Source organism: Typopeltis vanoorti, chromosome 1, assembly GCF_054136105.1.
Source record: "Typopeltis vanoorti isolate ZY-2024b chromosome 1, IOZ_Tvanoo_1.0, whole genome shotgun sequence".
Taxonomy (NCBI): domain Eukaryota; kingdom Metazoa; phylum Arthropoda; class Arachnida; order Uropygi; family Thelyphonidae; genus Typopeltis; species Typopeltis vanoorti.
The window spans coordinates 167,986,215-168,011,077 of record NC_143549.1 but is presented as its reverse complement, the minus strand read 5'-3'; the positions used below and the strand labels follow the sequence as shown (position 1 = coordinate 168,011,077).

At 33.5% G+C, this 24,863-nt stretch overlaps 1 protein-coding gene across 1 annotated transcript in view; it reads left to right on the top strand.

Moving 5' to 3' along the window:
• The window catches only part of LOC150110628 (WD repeat-containing protein 11-like), a 355,935-nt gene that overhangs the window by 88,807 nt on the left and 242,265 nt on the right, over nucleotides 1-24,863 (top strand). The window contains exons 7-8 of the mRNA XM_090399950.1: nucleotides 4,820-4,937; nucleotides 18,448-18,610. Of these exons, the coding sequence (XP_090256076.1) occupies nucleotides 4,820-4,937; nucleotides 18,448-18,610 (281 nt within the window). The remainder of the gene's footprint in view (nucleotides 1-4,819; nucleotides 4,938-18,447; nucleotides 18,611-24,863) is intronic.

Below are 24,863 nucleotides of genomic sequence, written 5' to 3'. Positions count from 1 at the left end.
AACTCCGCCCCACAAAAACCCACTATTTGGCTTCGTTATGTGGATGATGTGTTTGCTATTTGGCCACATGGCTCAGACACACTCCACTCCTTCCTAACACACTTAAACAACCAACATCCCAGAATCCATTTCACCTTAGAAAAAGAGGAAAACAACACCCTCCCCCTTCCTAGACACTTTAATCACCCGCCAGCTTGATGGATCTTTGGTTTTCTCTGTTTACAGAAAACCCACCCACACTGGCAGATACATTCACCAGCAATCCCCCCCCCCTCACAACAATATGGGGTGATAAAAACACTATATAACAGGGCGAAATTAATCTGCTCAGATGACAAGGCCCTGACTATGGAACTAAACCACATCCTCAACACTTTCTTAGCCAATGGCTATAACCCCAAAAAAATCCAAAAAATACTAAAACCTGTAAACCACAACCCCCCCCCCCTCCACAATAAAGACTACACCAAGTCTATCACTATCCCCTACGTTTAGGGCACCTCTCAAAAAATAACTAATATCCTCAAAAAATATGACCTTACTTCCTGTTACAGACCATATAAAAAGTTGGCATCCCTTATCTGCTCTACCAAAGACCAACCACTTCCCCTAGACCTACCTGGTGTATACCAGGTCCCTTGCAGCTGCAGATTGTCCTACTTTGGCCAAACAGGCAGAACAACAAATATCAGGATTTCAGAACACCAAGACTACATCCGGTTTCACCAGTACAGCCGCTCTGGGTTGGCAGACCATGCCTTAGATACCCACCATAAAATTCGTTGGAAGAAAACAAAAATAATCCATCGCAGCAAGTTTAAATACGAAAGATTATTCAAAGAATCTTCAGCAGCTCTAAAAAACGTTCCTAACCTCAACAAATTTGGGTGCATGAAACTGCCCCAAATTTGGGAGACTTTCATTATGAGAACTTCAGCCCAACTGCCAAGACTTCCAAATTAGCCCGCAAGAGGGCACCATTAGGACTTTAGGAACAAAATTAGTTTCTTACTTTCTTCTTCATTTGCTTTGTTAGTTCCTTAGTGCACATATCATATCTTTATGTTCCTGAAGATGGCAATGTGACATTGCCGAAATATAGAAGTGATTCATTGAAGTTATCTTTAATTAAATACTTCATATGCTGACCTCTAGTGGTAAAAAAAAAAAAAAAAACACTACACTAAACCCTGCTAAAGTCCTCCCATACTAAGATTTTCTTCTGGACTTGTACAGACTCTACAAAGGTAAATTGATTCTATGCTGTTAACTGATCTTTTACTTAGCCTGACCTCTAGTGGTAAAAAAAAAAAAAAAAAAAAAAACTACGCTAAACCCTGCTAAAGTCCTCCCATACTAAGATTTTCTTCTGGACTTATACAGTTCAGACTGCTATTGAATGTTTACCAAGTCTACTTGTATTGAGATTTTTCTATTTTTCTCTGGCTTGTTCTGGTTGCTATGGGTTCTTCACATTCTTGGAATGGTTAGACTGCCATTTTTGTTCAGGTTAGGATTGTGTTTGAGCATTTCACATGCTTCTTTAAATTTCCTCTCGAACCAGATTTTGGTGCATTGTAGGGACTTGGTACTTATTCAATCAATTTTGTGGTATGTCTGGAGTGCGTGGTCTGAAAGGCCGGTTTTTCCAAAATGGAGGTATTTAATGTGTCGTTTGTGTTCGTCCTTCCTAATTGGGATGGTTTGCCCTGTTTCCCCTATGTATAATAGGTTACATGTGCATTGTATTTTGTAAATCCCTGGGTGGGCTAGGTGTGGAAGAGGATCTTTGGAAGAACTGAGTAGGTGTCTTAATTTTGTCGAGGGTTTGAAGGTGGTTTTGATGTTGTATTTGTTGTAGTGTTCTATTTTTTCGGATATGTCTCTAACATAAGGTATGACAATGGCATTCTTGAAATCTTTTTTTGTTTTTAGTGGTGTCTTTGTGGAGGATCTTGTGAATAGTTTTTTTACTGTATTCATTTTTTATAAATGTATGGGTTGATGATCTCATATTCCTTGTTTAGAGCTTGCTCATTTGAACAAATAGTTTGAGCTCTGTGTTTAAGGATGTTTATGACACATGGCCCTGAGACATTGAAAACATTCTTAGCACATTTAAATAGCCAACATCCAAAAATCCACTTTACTATGGAACTAGAAGCCAACAACTGTCTGCCCTTCCTGGATACACTCATCACACGTCTCCCAGATGGTTCCTTATCATTTTCAGTTTTTAGAAAACCCACACGTACAGGCAGATACTTACACAAACAATCACAACATCATCCTTCTCAACAATATGGCATATTAAAAACGCTAACCCATAGAGCGAGAGCAATCTGTTCCAATGACAAAGCTCTTACTGCTGAACTGACTCACTTATGCCACACCTTCTTGGCCAACGGCTACAATCCACATAAAATAAACAAAATACTAAACACTCCTAAGAAACCCCTCCCACCATCCACCACAGAGAACTACAACAAAACAGTCACCATCCCTTACATTAAAGGCACATCCGAAAAGATCTCAAGAATTCTCAATAAACATAAACTACGCACTACATTCAGACCATGTAGCAAATTAGCCACCCTCATCCGCTCACCCAAGGATGGCATTCCTCCTTTATCACATCCAGGAGTCTACCAAGTACCCTGCTCATGCAATCAAGCCTACTACGGTCAAACAGGAAGAACTGTGAATATCCGCATCAGCGAACATAAACGATACATCTGGAATTATCATTATGGGAAGTCGGGCATAGCAGACCATGCTCTGGATACCCCTGCACACAGGATCAACTGGAAAAACAAAAGTACTACACAGAAACCCGTATAAATCAGAGAGATTGTTCTTAGAGGCGACAGAAGCCCTAAAACACACTCCAAATCTCAACAAATATGGCTGTATTAACTTGCCGAAGATCTGGGAGACAGTCATATTAAGAAAAAACTAGCACTTTTCTAGGACTCTAATAATATATGATAGCTTTTTTCAGATAGAGGGCGCCAAAATCAGGACTCTAGTCTTTGTGTTGCTGCTACAATTTTGTTTAAGTACACCATGTTGTTTTAGTCTCGCGTATTGTGACAAACAGTGTTTTTGTGCTCTGAAGATGCTGGTTATAATACCAGCGAAATATCAGCATCAAGTTAATAAATTAATTATTTACTTAGTTTCTGTGTTCTATTATACCGTTAAAATAATAAACATCTTATCCCATGTGTTTATAGGACTCCAAAATTTGCAGGAGGCATCACACATAATATAACTGTGGAAAGTAAGTGACCTGTAGTTATAGAGATTGCCAGTTGGGACTCACTGATGAATAATAGATTGGATTTGGATGTCTGTGTTATTGTGCATGTTGATGATGTTGGTGAAATCTGTATAGAAGTTTTACATAGTGGTTTGTTGTTTAGTTGGATTTTCTGAGTGAATTTTCAGTTGAATTCTGCACACTTTGTTTCTGTTATATGTGATATTTTAGGTGAGTTGTGATGTAGTTAATTTATTATTATTTCATAACACCTCCAGGGAGTCCAAAAGACTCATCGAGGAGGGCACCTACACCACAACTCTCCATCTCCACCAACTACTTTTATCATCTATTCCAATGCCATCTACTGCCAACTACCACTACTAGTATTTTCACAGACAATCACAAACATTCACGGACCCGCAGCCTTTTGGCTGGAGAGCAGATACACTAACCACTCGGCCAACCAGGCCGGCCATTTGTTTACCAATATCCTGACTGCTGAACTATTTGCATATCTACAAGATTTTTTTCTTAAAAAAAAAAAATGTGACCTTTCTTAAACATTGTATAACATTTAAGTATATTATCTAGTACAATAATTTCATATACAAACAGAACTCAGGGATAGCCATGGGCAATCCTGTTTCTGTTATTAGCAAACCTTTGAGAAAGAACCCTTAGAAGAATATCCTCTCAAAACCAAGAAATGGAAGAAGTTGATTGATGACATCAATTTTCTCAATTTGGACTCATGAACAGCAATTATTTTTTGATGTTCTAGACCACCTCAACAACCAGCATTGTAATGTTAGGTTCACTTGTATACTGGATTGTCATTGTTCATTGCCTTTCTTGGATTTAAAACTAATTCAAGTGTCTGAAAAATTAAGCATCTCTAGTTTCAAAAAATATGGCTCACACTATCACAAATGCCAAAATTAGGCATTACCTCAACACTAAGAACAAAAGCTCTCTCACTATCTCATTAATGAAGTTTGACTCCTTGCCAGCCATGATGCTTTGGCAGAAAGTTCTGTGGAATGAATCAGAAATCTTAAATCACTGTTATGACAAAACAGAGAAGAATTTGGAAGTTCATTGAGATGTTATTAGATCTTGCACACTTGTACATAAAACCCAGCATTAATTTGTTTGTTTCCTGGCTGTGGTCAATAAAATAAGTGCCAAGAGCTTGCTAATATACATGACAATGTGTACATGTTCACAACTAATCTTAAGTTTGCTCTTGATATTTTATTTCTTTCACACCTGAAAGCCCATGTAATTTGAACAAAAGTATTACTTTATAAATAAGTAGAATTGGTTTTGTGTTAAGCTTTTTTTTTTTTTCTAGTTTTAGTCATATGAAAATTTCTCTCTTTTTTTTTATTTGCTTTTCTAGTAACTATTTATGATTATTTGTTTCATTTTAATCCTTTACTTTTTCATACAAAAACTAGTTGGTAAAGATTAAATATAAAGTGATTGGTAATTTTCTTTTTATAAATTTCGTAATTTTATATATGTGATAGTGATTATATTTACAACTTTTAGTGTTGAAGGAGTAACTTTGAATGAATGTTTGCAGCTAAGCTATCACAGAGCATATAGGCATCATCTTCTTCTTTTATACCCACGTGAGGTACTAATATTAGATTTAGAAATTAATCAGGTCAGTACAACTTATTTATTAACATTATACTAATTTCATAATGTGTTGTTTCACCTAATGATATTTGTACTTATTTGATATAGTTATTAAAAATATATCTTGCTCTCAAATTATTTTTGAAGAAGATTACTTGAAAACTAGTTTTTGAAAGAAAGTTTTTTTATTATATCAGCGCTACTTGGTTATCTTTCTACAAATGATGTATACCATAGTGTGAAATTACAAAGGACCTTATATTTTAGACAGTTAAAAGACCATTAGCTTGATTGTAGTGAGGCTTAGTGATAATTATTCATATTCATTGGTATTGACGTACACGACTACAGTAACAAAATTTATTATGCTGCTAATATGTTGCCAGATTTACACCAGCATTCTCTGAGCACAAAGAAACATTTGCTACAGAACAAGGCACTGAAAATCAACTGATTGTGGAAATAATTCAGAATTGTAACAGATGATAAAAGAAACATTGACCTATTGTGTTCCTTCTGGGCTGGATTTAAAGTAGTATACAGTTTGAAAGCTGAAGGTAGTTAACAACTTTTTTTTGTGTATGTAGTACTGCAGTTTTTTCTATTTAATCCTGTGTGAAGAGGTTTCCAACATGTGTTCTGCCAGTTTTTGAGTTTACCACATTGATGGCAGTATGTTTATGTTCTTCACAGTGGGATGTTATAATTTTTTTTTTTTTTTGTCTGTTTGTCTACCTTTTTGATTTAGCACAGTATGACATTTGCTGTCCTTATGCCAATAAACCACAAATCAACCAATCAACCAATATGTCTGTCTATAAGTAGAATTCCTTTCACTCAGTTTTCAGAGTAGATAGTTCAGCAGAATAGGCATTGTTTCTGAGAGCATCCTTAATAATCAAAAGTAGAAGAAAGGATACTTCTGAGAAGAGCATGAAAGAATTGGATAGACATCAAGAACATAAGTGGTCTGAACTCTTAGAGCAATTTAAACTACTTGGCTGCAATGAAAAGCTGTCATTCGTAGTAGCCAGGCCCTGCTGGTGGCTTGTGCAATATACACAGGCGCTGCAGAAGAAAAGGCACCTAAAAGATGTCAAAAAATATGAGATAAGAGTTTAAACGAACAACGAATGGCACATATAATTATGAATGTACGTCGTCTTCCATTCGGGCCCCTTCAGATCTTCCCGGAAATGAACAAATAAATTCTGAAATTGTATCCTGGACCTGATTATATCACTGTAATTTTTTATTAAAATTTACGAAAATATACCTAAAATGGTTCTTTATTTTTTGATGTATCATAAATCAACTTATGATTAATTGCTGAGTTCCGTGTAAGGGCCATATCCTAATTTTAATCAGATTTGATGCATGTGGTCCGCCCTAAAAATCGGCTTACTACTGATGGCTCATTCTTCTCGACATTCGAGCCTGTTATATTAGCGGACTGTTAGGGTGACGTCATCGACACAAAATAATCGGCAAACTCTCGAGTCCAATGCGAAACATTCTTGTAAAATTCTCTTATCTATTTTCGTTGAATCGTCGAAATTAATTTATTTATTAATGCAAAATTAATGTAAAGAATATTTGAATAAATCTCTTAACTTTATGTTACTATTTTATATTATTTTGAAAATTTATATAACTTAAAAAAATTTGTATAAGCAGGACTAATCTGTAGGTAACATTGTACTGTAAAGCAGTTTTCATTTGTTTTTCATTTCCTGTTTGTTTTATTCACACTTTATTCAAAACAACCTTTTTTGGAAAGGTGGCGAACATTAATTGCACTCACAAGAAAAATACTATGCGCTGGTCCTGATAGTAGCTTTGATCCAACAGTACCTGAGAGCTCTCAGATCTAATTCCAATGGTATAGTGATCAAGACAATTGGGATCTCTATTTCATTTTAACTTTCTATCATTCTGGCTATAGCATTATAGAACATTTTATTTTGCCCAGTCAGCCAGTGAGGTTTGCATTACACATATCAGTAACTTCCCTGTTTGCTTTGTGAACTAGGATGGCCTTACCAGGATAGAAGATCCAACGGTGGCATTGTTCTCATGCTTATAGGAATATGTAAACCTTTCCATCACGACAAAAGTAGCATTTTATAGGAAGTTGGCTCAGCCTAACAATATGGTTTCCTTAAAACACTATAGGGCTATGACTATTTATTCCAATGGCACAGCTCTTCCTGCAGAACTCAATTATTTATGCACTTTTTTTTTAGTCACTAGCCATAATCTTTGTAAAATTGATACTGTATACACCCCCCCCCCCCCACCTCCCAACCACCACCACCACCACCTTAACAAACACAAGATCATAGAAAAACTATTCTGGTTCCCTACACCCAGGATTACTGTTACTATCAGCCTGTTTCATCCCACTGTTGGACAAGAACTTCTCCCAATTTTCTTCACTCTTCTCTCTCTCTTTCAGAATCCATCCTCACCCACTTGTTTCCTGATATTCCTATGATGTTATTTTTCCACCTCATTCTCTGGAAATCCATTGTAGTAAGGCTGTCCATCTGCTATTTTCATCTTGACAATATGGCCAGCCTAGTGTTTAACTGTTTGGGTTTTGTGAATAACATCAATAATTTTTGTTATCTGTTTTTTTTTTTTTACTTTCTGTGCACTTTTACTTCCTTTCATCATTGTTTCATCACTCATCATGTTTAATCCTTTATCCAAGTGTGAATGAACAAAGTTTGTGCTTGAAGTATCTTCACAACCAGACTTTTTATATAGAGGCTGATGACATCACATTAATTGCTTTAGCATACTACAGTGCAAATTACATATCCTTTTTGATGTATATTTCACTGTGCATTATGGGAAGGGGCCCCTACCCAGACCCTTTATTGAGATCTCATCAGTGGGAGCCAGACCCAGAAAAGATACTAAGGTTGATACAAGTTGTGAAAAGATAAAACTTTATTAAAATAGTCTGGATTAGAGCTATCTGTTGAAAGTTTTTGCATTTTGTTATATATGAAATTAAAAATGCCAAAAAATTATATTCTTGTGTAATCCTTTATCCAGGTATAAGCAAAGCAAACTTTATATAACTGCAAACAATTTATATATTTGCAGTTGTTCCCTCAAGGCATAAGTTTAAGAAGTGTGGTGCTTAAGGGTCAGAACTGAATAACTGGGAAGAGACCTCCACATAGTCTTTTGGGGATTGTGGAGAACTACCAGGGCTTCAGACCCAATTTCCAATCCTTGTGTTCTTGTGGTACAGCCTGTTGGGTATCTCCCTGGATACCGAACAAACGGTGATGGGCTAGCAGTTTTTAATTTAGCTGACCAAAGTATTCTTATTGGCTTAAACCAAATGCAAAATGATGGTAAAACATGACAGAATTTCATGCCAGCTGGGGCATCACCTAGTTACACAAGACCCCCCCCCCCCGTTCCATTGTTTTCATCAGGAAACCAGGGCAAACAGCAAAAACTCAGCTACTGGAACAAACCCAACTCAACATCAGCAGAGTTCAAGGTTGGCACCATCAACATAAGAAGCATGAATGGAAAAGAAATGGAATTAGCAGAACAATTGAAAAAGTACCAGAACATAATAGCATGATATGGTTTATCAAAACAAAGAAAACAGATGAGATCTTTGTAAGAATCAAATACAGACTGTTATATTCAAATAATAACAACCAGGAGAAAAAAGGAGGAGCTATAGTATTCAATGCTAAATAATGAGGATAATCTTCTTGAATGGCAGGCAATATCAAGTAGTGTGATGTGGACAAATATCAGAATGGGGAATTGGACAATGAAACTTATTTATGCCTATGGTTACTATGGTTCTACTAAGGAAGAAATAGAAGAATTTTTCAATGCATTAGAGAAAGGCAGCTGGGACACAATGAAAAAGGAAAAGTTGGTCCTTGTTGGAGATCTAAACTACAGAGTGGGAAATAATTATCAGACATACAGAAATGTTTTGGAAAAATTCCAAGAAAATGGCAAAGATAATAATGATGGTAAGTGCCTGCTGGATTTCTGTTCAGCACATGGTCTAGTTATTACTGTTACCTTGTTCCAACATAAAAATGCATCTTCTCTCCAGGTGAAACAAATTCACCTGGAGAGAAGATGCAAGAAAAGAAAAAAAAAGTCTAATTGATTTTATTTGGACAATGGATCAAGTGTTAACTAATAAATATTTATTAAACCTACTGGTTTCACTAAACTATAGCTGTTGGCATCTTCAGGGTACAAACACTGTTTAAAAAATATTACACAAATATGAATAATTGTAAAATTCTAACGATTATAGTTGCAAACTGAAATAGCATTGAATGTGAGTGATACACGTATCACGTGTACATGATTAACTAGGTGTTGCTAAGGTACATTCTCTAGGTTGCATTGAAGTTCATTTCCTGTTTGTTGAGAGATCTAATTAGGGTTTTCCATATCTCTGGGAGTATTAAACCTTGGTTCCTGTTAAGGTTATCAACAGAGCGAGCGACTGTAGCTGATTCTTTAAACATTCGGGAGTGGTAGTCATCTTCTATGTAAGGGGGAACAGCTTTTATCCCACTCAATGACATGGTTAGTTGTAGAAAAATGAGATGACAGGCCTGATATGTCTTTTCTGTTGTTTTTGACATAACCAATGTGCTCCTTCTGTCTAATTTCGAGGCTTCTTGACGTCTATCCGATGTAACTTGAACCACATGAGCATGGAATATTGTGAACTCCAGCATATTTATAGAAAGGATGGTTATCTTTTGGAGATCTTAGTAGTTTATGAATTGTTTCTATAGGTTTGAATGTCATTCTTATTTTGTGTGGTTTGAGGAGATTAGCAACCTACAGAACGTTCCTTAGCAAAACTAGTTAATCATGTACACGCGATACGTGTATCACTCACGTTCAATGCTATTTCAGTCTGCAACTATAATCGTTAGAATTTTACAGTTATTCATAAAAACATAAAAATTACACAAACAGACATAATGGCCAGCCTAGATATAGTGTCCTTGTTCACGAATGTACCAGTAGAAGAAGTAATGAACATTATCAAAGAGATATCACATAGATGGTATCTATGTGATATCTCTTATGTGATATAAGAGATATCTGCAGGAAAGAGATATCACAAAGATGTTCGAGCATTGCCTACAATCAAATTTTTTCAAAGTTAACAAGATATACAAACAATTAGAAGGCCTAGCCATGGGCAGCCCTCTGTCGCCACCATGTGCAGACCTTTTCATGGAGAAATTTGAAGATGAAATATTCACCAGCATTACTCCTAAACCTTCTATATGATGGAGATATGTGGATGACATCTTCATCATATGGAAAGACAACTCAGAAAGCCTACACATGTTTGTTAACAGAATCAATGCACTCCACAATAAAATAAAATTTACTCTAGAAGTAGAAAATAACGAACAGCTACACTTCTTGGACTTACTAGTAAAAAGACAAGGAGACAGTATCAAACTGTCGATTTACAAAAAACCAATGGACACTGGAAGATATCTACATTACTCTTCTAACCATCATAGGTCATAGAAACACAGCATCATCCACATGTTAAGAAATCGAGCTAGAAAATTTATCTCTGACGAGGAAGAAGTTCAAACAGAACTGTCTCAAATAGCTACAACTCTATCAAAAAATGGTTCTCCTAGACACATTATCAACAAATTTCTATACAAAGATAACCAACAAGAAAGAACAGTCGCCCAGCAAATTTCAACAGCAGTCATCCCCTTTATAGGTTCAACTTCCACAAAAATTGCAAGATTGTTAAAGACACGTAACACCAGAGTTGTATTTAAACCAACAAATAGCATAAGACAGGTCCTAAGATCTCCTAAAGACAGTGTGCCATTTTATATATATCTAGGTGTGTTTAATATTCCATGCACGTGCGGTCTTTCCTACATTGGACTGACTTCGAGAGGCCTGGAAATAAGACAGAAAGAACATGTAGGCAATGTTAATCACAACAGAACGATCACCTCAGGATTGACACATCACTTTTCAACTTCGAACCACACCATAGACTGGAATAACAGCTCCATGCCCTACCTAGAAGAGGATTACAGACATCGAGTATTTAAAGAAGCGGCAGTTGTACTACGTACGGGAAGTAACCTAAACAGAAATCAAGGTGCCATTCTGAACGATACCTGGAAAAATCTAATTAACTCCCTCAGTTCAACAGAGCTACAGTACAGTACACAAATAATCATATTACGCATTACATGCGTTTGCATTAATGCGTGTTCATGATGCTGAGTAGTTATGTCATGCGAACGTGTCACCCTAGCTACCTAACAGGTACTAACGGTTCTTTGTAATTTTTAAACCTTTTTTGCATTTACCTTTTTTTGTACTATGCAAGCCTTGAGAAAGTTAGTCAGTTACTAGCGAAACTGGTAGGCAATTTGTAAGACCTTAACTACGTTATAAATATATGGTCTATGTAACAATAAGTCTTTATTTTGTAACACGTTATGACCAAAAACATGTACAATTTAAATAGTCTAATGGAGAACTAAAAATTCTACTTAAAATAATATACCAAACAGCTGGAATAATGTTATCAACATGATGGTGAAGGATGCCCTTGTTTAAAATTAAAAAAAAAAAAAAAGGGCAGGGGGATAATAAGAAAATTATAGATCTGTAACTTGCTGTTGCAAGTATATAAACTATTTATAAAAATAACTACAAACAGAATCACAAGATTATTAGACGAGTCTTGTGTCATTTATCTTTTATTATTTTTTCTAATTGTTTTATTTATTTCTGTAAGTTTTGCCGTGTTTCTTTTCCCTTTCTCCAGTCATTTGTCTTCTTTTTTTCAACAGACTGTTTTTTCCGTATAGATTTCTATTTTTAACATTTTTATCTCTTGCATTCTTATGTGCACTTTCTATAAATGATTAAATTAAGATTTTGTTTTTTTTGTATATTATCCATTTATAGATTTCTTTTTTATTCACATTATTTCATTGGTTTTTTGCAGTTTCTTTTGGGTATAATTTTTTTTGTTGACTAATGATGTATCGTTATTTATCTTTGCATGTTGCTTTATTCCATTTCATCTTGTAGATTTTTTTACTCTATTGTTATTTTAACTTTAACTATTCTCTAATTATAATACTTCCTGTGTCTGTTTGATTGATGACTGAAACTTCTTTAAATATTCTCACATGATTTGATGTAATATATAATTTCTTTTTGTTCATAGCATTCAACTGGTTCCTCATCATAAAATTTAATATCATAGTTCTTTATAACTAAGATGAAAAGTCAAACGGCTATTTTTTTCTGGCGAGGTTGATAAGTTAAGGAGATAAAAATCCCTTATTGTTTTTCAGCCAGTAATTCGCTTACTGGCTGAAAAACAATAAGGGATTTTTATCCCCTTAACTTATCATACTTCTTTCTTTCATTTGATTCTCTCATTCCATTTTTTTTCCAAGTTCATTTTCATTTTTTCTCAGTCGTGCATTAACTTCTCCCAACACTATTGTGTCGGGAGAAGTTAATGCATGTATTGTTTTGGACATTGTGTCACAGAATTCATCAACTTCATTTATTTGTATAATTTTAATGGTTTTCATTTCTGATATTTGTACTATGATGATATATGCTATCTCATCTGATATTCCTGCGCATATAATAACTTTGTTTGCTATGCTTTTGTTTATAAGGAAGCTTGCTCCCTCTTTGATATCATTTGGTCCTTTCCAGTAATGCACATTTATTTTCACTTCACTTAGTCCTGTTTCATTTTGCCAATTTCATATTCCAATTCTTCTACCTTTTTCATCATCTGCTAATGTTCTTGCATTGTGAATAATAATTGTGAAATTAGTTTTCGTGTATTTGCTTTTATTATTTTGTTTTGAAGCAGCATGTCTGGTCCAATAGCTCTGTTTCTCTACTGAACTAGATTCTCCAAGAATTTTAAAGCCAAACAGTGCTGGAATACTCTGAGCTCATATATAGCATCTTCTTGATTTTAATGAGGGGGAGGGAGTGTCTTTATTCTTATGATGATGAATGGCTTTGGAGTTAGGTAGGCAGTAGTCTACCTAACTATAGCTGTGAAACTTCATCATTGATATCACAATTACCATCTAAACAGATACGTACTCTCTTCCTACCCAGCCTATACTGCTCTGTCTCAGAATATGTCCAAGTGATCAAGTAAGCTTCACAGTCAGCTGTCTCTGCCCTAAGAGCTGACATTTATACTGCTCCTCTGGAATACCAAAGCAAAATTGAACAAAGTCAATTTCTTCTGTCTTTTTTGCAGATATTTCTACATACATTGTTTTATCTGACTTGACCATATAGTTCTTTCTATTTTTTCTAAACATACTGCAACATGTTATTACTACAACAAGTTTAGAGTGAAATTGGCCATAATTTACTTACATAAATGTACTATATATATATTTTTATTATTTTTTTTTTATTTACCTTCTTTCTTTATTTCTTTCAGTTTGCTTTGGGTGTACTGTATTTTTTTAAAGTGTGTCTCCTTTTTTACTGTCTCTTTATAGAAGTCATTTCTAGATAGTTCAAAATTAAGCAGTCATTTTATGATGTACTGGAATGCTATATACTGTACAACCTTTGAGGTTTTCATAAATGAAATAAAATGTTTACAGTTTTCTGAAAATTTCATGTAGCTTCTGATATTAGATAATTATGTGAAAATAGCAGAGCTTTTAATAATGGAGCTACCACTATATTCCAACCTGTATGCTAAAAATAGTAATAAATTTAGCTTAATCCTTTATCCAAGTGTAAGCAAACTTTGTTTGGTTACACTTGGATAAAGGATTAAGCTAAATTTATTACAGTCTAACCAAATGGAGAAAAAAAAACAACTTCGAACATGCTAAAAATAGGTTATTGACTAATTGGATAATTTTCTTTTTATATTTGAAAGAGTAGAAATCAGATGTACCTGGATATTTTTGAAGGCAAAGATGACACAGTATTTAGTACAGAACAAACCAAAAAATATGAGATTTGAAATAATGTTAAAGGTGAAGAATCAGTAAATTAGCATGCTTTACATCAAATAGCAGAAATAAATAAAATATGTATAAAACAAATAACAAAGACAAGGAATTAAACAACTGTGGATTTTAAAAGATTTGAATTAAAAATAAAAGAACCTGCAAAACTTATCATTTATGTAACAAGACAGCAAAATAAATGAGTGAAGTCATGCTAGTCAGATTCATCATGAGATTTAAGACAGATAATAGATATGAGCTTGCTGTATGATTCATGAAGTAATAATTAAGTGGAGTTTGGTTGATTCAAGAGTAAGTAATACATAATACATACGTGGTTTATTCACAATATGATACAATGTGAAAAGAGATTTATATTAAAAATTAAATATTGCAAATTATGGTCTTCTAAGTCTCTCTATCTTGAGCTAACTGGTAAATGTCAGATGGAGTTTTACAGTTCAGCCTACTGATGGTTTCACATATGTATTGCCAAAATTGTTTGCACGATCTTCCTCTACTGCATTTGCCATCTTCTGGTTTGTACAGGATGAGGGATTCCAAAAAGGGCAAGACTTCGGGATGTCTGAGTTGATGCCCAAGCCATCTGAGTTGTAGTTTTTTTACTATACTGACAAGTGGTTCTTGCTTAGCCAGATTTAGCACAGCAGAGTTAGTGACGCAGTCCATCCAGGTGTATCCAAGAATCAGTCTGAGACATGTAGTTCCAAAGGAATTAATTAGATCTGTAGTTTTTTTGGTGTTTATTGTCCAGGTTTGAGAACCATACAAGAAGATGGATCTACTGGTTGCATGGTATAGTTTTACTTTTTGTCTTTAATGATGATTTCCAGATGGGGTGGAGTTTGTTATGGAAGACTAGAGCCCACTGTTTACGTTTTCTGATATCACTTTCTGTATTGCTGATGTGCGATCCAAGGGATCCAAGGTATTGAGTCCTTTACTCTTTCTAAGGGTTTATTGTTGATATGAAGTATAAAGTTTTCACAACCTATTGAGAATACTTTGAACTTTTGGATGTTGATCTGCATACCAATAAGTTTAGCCTGTGCCTCTAGTAGACTGAGATGTTTTTGTGCATTTGTTGGTTCTGTATCAATAAGTACAACATCATCATCAGCAACACTAAGATCAGTTATTTGCATGGTGTGGATGGATGTTTTAATGTTAAAACCAAGATCTTCTGTATTGATGGTCTGGAAGATGTAGTCCAAGCATATTAAAAACAAATAAGGTGTTAGTACATCACCTTGCAGGACTCGTTGTTACTGAAAATGATTCAGATGTTTCTGTTTTAAAGATTACTGTAGCATTGTAATCTTCATAAGGTGCTGAGATTGCTTGTATGAGTTTTGAGGGTAGACCATAGAAGCTGAGTATTTTAAACATTGCTTCTCTATTAATGGAGTTGAAGACTTTTTTGAAGTCTATAAAGGTTAAAATGAGTTGTAAGTTTTTATCACATGAACCATCTATGATTCTTTTGATGCAATGTATCTGTTCTATTGTACATCGTTTTTTTAGAAATCCAGCTTGGTTTTTTTCTTAAAAGTGGTGTTAAGTAAGGTTCTATTCTATTGTAGATTTTAACTGTGGTTGATAGCAAAGTAATGCATACCTCTGTAGTTATCCATTCTATTAAGACTGCCCTTTTTTGGGTATAGGGACAATAAGGCCTTGTTTCCATTGTTGAGGTATTATTCCAGTGTTTAAAGCTTGATTCATTTTGGCAAGGAGATTGGAATATGTATTATACCCAGCATTTTTGAAAGCTTCTGCTCTTATTCCATCTATCCCTGGGGACTTTCCTGCTTTGGTTTGATCTGTTGCTATTTTTAGTTCCTTTTCAGTGAAGTCTTCACAATTTATTGGTAGAGTGGTGGTTAAATTCAGGTGTGCTAGCTGACTTGAATGTTGGGAATTATCAACATTCAGTAATTCTTGAAAGTAGTTTCTCCATTCTTTCATCAAGTTCGAATTTACTGAATGCTGTCTACCGTTTTTGTCATGTGTGACAATATTTGCACTTCTTTTTGTTTTATGGTGACAGATATAATTTATCATTTGAAAAGTGTTTCTAGTATCCCAAGTTTTATTATAATTTTCAAGTTCCTCGCAGTATTTATTTATTTGATTTTCTTTGTCTCTGGTCATTAGTTCATTGACCTTGTTATTTAAAATGTCTAGTTTATCTTTATTTATTTCATTCCTGTTTAAGCGGTAGAGTTTCCTTGCTTTATTTCTTTCATCTATATATTTTTCCGAGTCTTTTTTGTTGCTGTTTCCAAGAATTTTGTTGGATGTTATGTTTATTGCTTCAATGATACCCTTATAATTTTCATTAACTGGATCTTTAAGAATGTTTTCCATATTGTCTTCTAATGTGCTGTGGAAAGATGCTGCAATTTGTGGGTTATTTAGTTTGTCCCCAGTTGTATTGTTTCTTTTTAGGCTTGTTATTTTTAGAGGCTTTTAGTGAAAGTTTAATGTTGGCACTGATTATTCTGTGGTCATGTTATATGCTTGACAGTTCTTGATTGATCTGATCCACTTTCCATTGTAGTATGTTGTCTATTTGGGAATGAGAACCATTTGGATGTTCCCAGGTCCATAGTCTTCCTTTTGGATGGGGAAGTTTAGTTTGGGTGATTACCATGTTATGACTATTGCAGAAGTTCATAAGAGAATGTCCATTGTTATTTGTGGTTTCATGATAAGTATATTTACTCAAGTTTTTAGTAGTGTTGGCAATGTCTTGACCAATTTGGGCATTAAAATCACCACCAGTGAGTGTGATATTGTGAACTGGGATGTTCATGACAGTTTCAGAAAGATCTTTTTGTCTTTGTCTTCTAGTGGAGCACATAGGAACATATGTGGATATTATTGTCAATTTTGGGTTGGTACTTATGGTTATGAGGAGAATTCTTTCAGACACTTTTTCAATTGATGTTACTTTTTCTGCTAGTTCCTTCTTCAGCATTATTCCAACCCTCCAGTATCACCATTGTTTGCTGAGTTATAAATAAATCTCCATTTTTTTGTCAGCTGATGATGTTTCATTCACTTCATGATTGTCAGTTCCCCATCTATGTTCTTGTATACATATAATGTCTATGTTGACTTTTTCTGCTCCGAAAATTTTCCAGTTTTCTTGAGTGTCTGTATGTTATATGTTGAGAAGATGATATTAGATTTCTATAATTTAATTTGATCTCACTTTCTTGTACCTTTTATTCAACCAAGAACTTCCTGGAAGGCTTTGATCCTTGGTATGCATAGTAACTGTATCAGCAGTTGAGGCACAAGTCTGTGTGGAAGTAGCTGATATTATCTCGTTTTCTTTTGTAATCATTTAATATCCACATATTAATAGTATTATCCACATGTAATAGTAATTTTTATTGTTAATTGTCATGAGGGTTAGATTAGGATCTTTATGTGTTTATCAGATATTGGCTGGTTCTTATAGCTGGAGATTCAGAGCAGCATAATTTAGTTTAATTTTCTTGGAAATCTGTAAGGGTGACCTCCCTAATTCAAAGGATATTTTAATCATATTACGTGTAATGATATTTCAATAGTGGAGTTTTTGTTGATAATACTAATGTGCTTTTGTTTGCATTTTTTCTTTGTCATGTAATGTAAATATTCCTATACCAGACTGTTATATGTAATGCAATCATTATAAAATGCACTCCTCAAATTAAGAAAGTCACTATTATAAATTTCCAAGAAAATGAAACTGAATTATGCTACTCTGAATCTCTAGCTCTTAGAAACAACTAGTATGCAATAAACATGCAGGGAACCTATTTAATCTCACCCTCATAATAAACAAGGTAAATTACTCCCTCTTAATCTTGAATGAACCCAACTCCACTTAATACATCATTATTTGGTGAACCTCGTCATTTTGTGTTCTTAAATCTGATGACAAATTAATGAAATGTACACTATACCATCATTCATGTTTGCTGGCTTGTAATGTATATTACACATTTTTAATTATTTAATTTTTAGTTCTATTTTTTATATCCATAGTTATTTTTTAAATTCATCATTTTTGATTCACCTTTGTTTTATTCATGTTTTTCTTTTCTTTTTTTTTTATCTGCTGTTTTGATCTATTTCTATGCTTTCCAGTCTCATATTATTTTCATCTTAATTATCGACTTCTGTAACAATATCGTTATCATCATCCTTCAAACATATCTGGGTATGTCTGATTTATACTCTTTCAGATATAAAAAAATTAATTAGTTGGTAAACTATTATTTTTAGCTTACATGTTGGAATATTTGGAATATAGGGGAGCTCAATTACCATAGAAGTCTTGTTATTTTCACTTAATTATGAAATAAAATAAATTCTTTAGTTGTATTTGAAATATTCTTTTATGCAAAATATTTAATGTAAATATTCTAAGGATAGTAATCATTACATAAATGTTTAATCATGTCTTAGACAGTTGGAATTGTTGCAGTAGAACACAGCTCATCTTCAATGGTACAAATCCATTCTTGTTGGCAAAGAGATGCATTATTTTGTTTGCATGAATTAGGAACTATTACTTTTCGAATGAGGCATAAAGGAAATGCAATTATGGCAGCAGCTACACCTACTGACAGTGAGTATGCATAATTGTAGTTTTTATTTTCAAAATAGTAATTAAAACTGATTTCAATATTTTATTGTAAAATTTTAATATTAACAATATAAGAAATTTACAAATGTTGTGCATAATGAATAAGGGATGTTTTTTTGGTGATCCGATCCATCTAAATAAATCTGGAATATTTTCACATGATGGTTTGTGCTTCAAAAGATGTATGCCATATTACCAGATGTCTGGAGTAACTACTTTGAAATATTAATAGATGTTGTTGGAAAAAGCTAATTTCTGAGCTGTTGGAAAAATCTCAGAAATGGAGTAAAGAGTGCTGTAAAAGATATCCTTGATGTATGGAATAATTACTTTGAAAAATTGTTAAATGAAACAATCAGTAACAGCACAGTGGTAAAAAAAAATCCTCAGCAGGCATTCAGGAATACATACTCTTCAAGTAGAAAAAGCCTCGAAAAGCCTGAAATGTGGAAAGGCAGCAGGAGTAAATGATATTCAAACAGAAATGCTTATGGAAGTATAAAACTCTTGCAGTGGCTACTGCATAGTACAGAGGGAAGGATTCCAGATGATTGAAGTAGAGCTCTCATAGTACCATATACAAAAAGGGAAATAAAACTGAATGAGAATTACAGAGGTATTTCCCTATCCCTTGGTGAAGAACAAGCTGGATGCAGGCCAAAATGAGTATCAGGATCAGATTTTCACTTTACAACAAATGGTTGAGAAATCATGGGAATATAACAAAGATCTGTATTTGAGTTTTGTAGATCCAAAAGGCATATGACAAGGTACCAAGAGAAAAGCTATTCAAAATGCTACAGTTATATGGTGTCAATGGGGCATTATATTAAGAAATACTTAGTCTTTTCATTTAATATGAAGTAATCTAATATTGATTTCCATCCTCTTGCTGCCCAAGTATATTTATGTATGTCTTTATGTTTATAGAAGGAATTCATTATTTTTAGGTTATTATAAACTACAAATCAATCAATTTTTTACCATTTCTGTTTAGAGTGTGTTCTCCATGTTTTCCTATATTATTATTAATTTTTGTGTTTCCAATTCTTGCATTTAAGTCTCCTGCTAAAATTATGTAATCATTTTTATTTATTTTATTATATATGTTTTGTAGCTGATTATAAAAATCAATATTATCCTGTTCTCTTCCTTCTTCTGGGGCATGTAAACCAATTATTGTTAAATAGCCTCTATCTATTTTTATTCTAGCTTCTATTATTCTTTCATTCCATAATTTATAATGTTTTAACTGTTTTGAAAGGGAGTTATGAATCCAAATCATGACCCCTACTTGTGCTCTTTGGTCTCTGTCGACTCCACTGTATATCACATTAAAATTTTCAGTTCTCATAGTTCCTTTTAATTTCTTTTTTTGTTTCAGTGATTACTGCTATTTTAAAATTTCTTTCATTTAATAACTGGTCTAATTCTATTTCTTTATATGCTATTCCTCTTACGTTCCAGTTTGCTATGTGTATTATATTTTGTCGTTTCCATTTTCGTTTTCCCTTTTCCATTCCAGGGTCGTTTCCCATAGATTCAATCCGATTATCTTTTTCTGTCAGCTTACAAGTAGGATTATGTTCTCCATGTCAGGGGACTAGCCTGACGATGGAATAGTTCAGTGGTAGGGCTGCTACCTTAAGGATTCTTTATTTTCACTAGATGTTAGAGTTCACAGAGGATATGAAATAAGCAGTGACCACTTCCTTGTTAAAATAAAATTAAAATTACCAACTAAATGGCTACAAGTAACAAGAACAGAAAGAAAAATTGAAACATTTGTTTATAAAACTAGACTATTGAATGACACAAATGTACAATGGCTATATGAACAAAGAATTAAGCAATATCTTGATAAAATAAAACATAATGAAGAAATAGAAATAGAATGGCGTAATATAAAAACGATAGTAAATGCAGCAGCAAATGAAAGCTTAGGAAAGACCAAAAAATTCAATAAAAGAAAAAAACTGAAGATCTGGGATGATACAATCAAAGAAATAATTAAAAAGAAAAAAGAAGCCTATCACAAATGGTTAAGCAGTAAAAGATTAGAAGATGAAATAGAATATAAAAGAATAAGAGCCATACCTAAAAGAGAAGTCAGAAAAAGACATAGAGAATCATGGAATAAATTTGTTTCTAATTTAGAACATGATTTATATAAAATAAGACCCAATGTAGATAAGATTTTGAAACACCTAAATGCAGATACCAAAGAAAACATAAAATTAAACACTGAATTGAAATTAGAAGAATTTCTAAATTACTACACAGAACTGTGGACAGACAAACATTTTAAAAAAGACAACTGGCAAACAATTAACGAAAATGAAAAGGAAATAACTGAAGAAGAATTAGAAATCAGCCTGAAAGAAACAGAAAATCGCCTGGAGAAGATAAGCTAGGTTCAGAACTATATAAATATGCAGGAACAAGATTCAAAGAAAGACTCTTATTATTTTTAAATAAAATTTACTCAGCTGGTATCCCCCCAATAGAATGGAAAAAAGCAATTGTGATTCCTATCTTTAAGAAAGGTAATAGAGATGACCCTAAAAATTATAGAGGTATTAGTATACTAAATTCCTGTTACAAAATATATAGCAGAATCTTAAATAACAAATTAATGAAATATTCCGAAAACTTTATTTTAGAGGTACAGAATGGATTTAGAAAAGGACGATCATGTATAGACCCAGCCTTTTGCCTAAAATTAATAATAGAGAAAAGAAGAGAATATAATTTAGAAACACATATTGCATTTATTGACTTTGAAAAAGCATTTGACAAAGTTAAAAGAAAGACAAATACCAAATAATATCCTAAAAGCTATCATATACAAGAGAGATAAACCAAAGGGTCCGACAGGGATGTCCCCTCTCAGCAACTCTTTTTAATATCTACTTAAATGAAATAATAATAAAATGGAGTAAAAATTTACACCAAGGAATTAAACTTTCACCTACAGTTAACTTAAACACTCCTCTTTGCAGGCGACCAAATAATAATTACAAATTCTGAAGATAACTTACAGAAAGCTATTTTAAATCTAAATGAGATATCCAAAGATTATGGTATGATAATATCAACAGAAAAATCAAAAACTATGGCCTTTAAAGGACAAGATCCAGCAAGAACTAAAATAGTAATAGATAACAAGATCTTAGAACAGGTGAATTCATTTAACTACCTAGGATGTATGATCACATATGAAAATGAAAAAGATATAAACGTAAAAATTGCAAAATATTTAAAAATAACAGGTGTAATTAACTCTATATTTAAACCAAACCTAGTTCAAAAACAAACCAGGCTAAAAGTATACAATACATTAGCCTTACCGGTCTTAATGTATGGAAGCGAAATCTGGACAATAAACCAAAAAGACAAACAAAGATTAACAACAGCAGAAATGAAGTTTATGAGAAAAACTGCAAAGTATGCCCTATTTGATCACAAAAGAAACGAAGATATTATGAAAGCATTAAACCAAGAACCAGTAATAGAAAAAATTAAAAAATATAAACATAAATGGATGGAACACGTTCAAAGAATAAAAACAGAAAGATTACCAAAACAACCCATTAGGAAAAAGAAAACCAGGACGTCCTCTTAAACGATTCAATGATGACTTCTAAGGCCGGAACAGGCCATGCTAGGCCTAAATCCTTGATACATATGATGATGATAATGATGAATACTTAGTCTTTATTTGAGTTGTAAGTCAGCAGTGAGAATTGAGAGAAATACGGGAAGATGGTTTAATGTTAAATCTGGTGTGAGACAAGGAAGTACATTATCCCCTCTGTTATTCATTATCTATATGGATTATGAAGGAAAGCGGTATTAAACCTGATATCAAAATTGGAAATGTTCACCTCAGCACTTTACTTTATGCAGATGATGTTATACTTTTAAATAAGTCCAGTACAAGTCTGCAAGATTCCCTGACTAAATTGAATAACTGTTGTAATAAATTTGGTATGAAAATCTGCAATAACAAGACAGAGACAATGAAAATAGGCAGAAACATTGAACATATCAACTGCATCTTGAATGGAGAACATAGAAAGAGTAAAACATTTCAGCTACTTAGGCACAGTTTTTAGTGAAGATGGTAAATTAAATATAGAAATAGACAACAGAATCAACAAAAGCTGGTATGTGAGGAAGTCAACTGAATAAATTTATATGGAATAAGAGAGAAATTAATCAAGACACTAAATTAGCTGTATACAAGACAGTTTTCAAGCCAATTTTAACTTATGGATCTGAGAGCTAGGTTAGAAATAAAACACTTGGCCAAAGACTAGAGAGCACAGATATGAGAGTCCTAAGAAAGATTATGGGCATGAACAGATGGCATTGGTGGCAATATCATATTAAAAAAAAAATGGGAATATTAGGAAAGAACTTGAGTTTGTTAGCAGAACTAATCTCAGGTGGTATGGTCACTTAAACAGAATGGGAAATGAAAGATTAGCGAAATATGTGTTCTCTACAAGGTTGGCAGGAAAAAGACCCAGTGGAAGACCAAGATATAGGCAGATTGATACAGTAAAAAGTGTATTAGAAGTCAGAAATATAAGATCTGATAATGTTGGAGTCTTGATAGATTACAGATTGATTTGGAGGGAAATTGTTGATATTAAGTTAATAATGATGTATGTTTTTCACGTAGTACTATCATAGTATCCTGTGCACCCCTTGAGGGTACATGTCAGGAATATAATGATGATGATGAGAAAAGCTGTTCAGAACACTATAATTACATGGTAGTGATAGGACATTGTTGAGAGTAATATATAGTCTTGATTTAAATTGTAAGTCAGTAGTGAGAATTTAATGGGTATAAGGAAATGGTTGATGTAAACTCAGGTACCTATGTTTTATAGATTATATAAAAAACAAAACAAAACTTTGACTCATTTGAAAAGCAAGCAGTCCTAATAGTAGTGAAGAAACATGGAGTAAGCAAAATTATATACAGCTGATGAACAAAATATATGAAAAAGCAATTGCCAGTATCCTTATAAATGAACACAGTAGCCCATTCCAAATAAATAAAGGAGCATGCAAAGGAGATACTATTTCACCCATATTATTCAATGCAGTATTAGAATGTGCCCTAAGTGAATTGGATCATAGTGACAGAGAGAGTAATATGATTGGTAAGAAACTAAATCATTTAGGTAGCTTATTATGTCTGTACACGAATAGAATCAGAAACAAAGGGGTAGAGTTTGTTGCCTTCATTAATATGTTGAGACCTGGCTATCAGAATCAGACATGCTAACTGGTCTCAAGTGTAAAGGGTACAGTATTTTTAGGAAGGATAGACAGGAGGGGTGTGCTGCTAATGATATCAAATGACTTGGATCTAGTTATAGTTGAAACCTATGATTGTAGTACTAGTAACAGTTTTCATGTGGCAAGTGAGTTTGAAGCCTTATGGTATGAGGTGGAATCTTAACAAGATCAATTATAAGGGGGACCGGAAAGTAATCAATTATTTTTGATATGTCATTTTTAGCCGATTGTTTTTTCTTAAATAACACGTAGATTATTAAATTTGATTTTTATTTAAATATTAGCATTACTTTTCTATTTAAAAAATCTTTTTTTTTTTTTTTTTTTTTTACATTTTAGATTATTTTTTTAAATATGGCAGACTTTAAAGTTGAAGAGCACCATTTACATCATTGTATGCTGTTTTTGTTTCACCAAGGAAAGAATGCTACTGAGGCTACCAAAATCATTTGCTCAACTTATGGAGATGTATTGAAGGTTAACAAATGTCAGTGATGGTTTAGGAGATTTGCAGAAAAAAATTTTGATCTCTCTGATCGTCCTCGATCTGGAAAACTCTTACTCTAGATGATGATGCTCTTAAGACTCTCATTGAATCGGATTCAAAACAAACCATACAAGAATTAGCAGAGAAACTTAATTCATCATGGTCAACTGTCCAAGAGCACTTACATAAGAGTGGCAAGGTTCTTAAACAGGGTGTATGGGTACCGCATGAACTGTCAGAAAACAATAAAGCACAGAGACGGGCGATTTGCAATTCATTGTTGACCAGACAACAAAATGACCCCTTTTGGAATGAGTCGGAACTGGAGATGAAAAATGGGTGCTGTATAAGAATAATAAACGCAAAAAACAGTGGCTTTCTCCAAATCAAACTCCAATTCCAACACCTAAAGATGGACTTCATCCACAA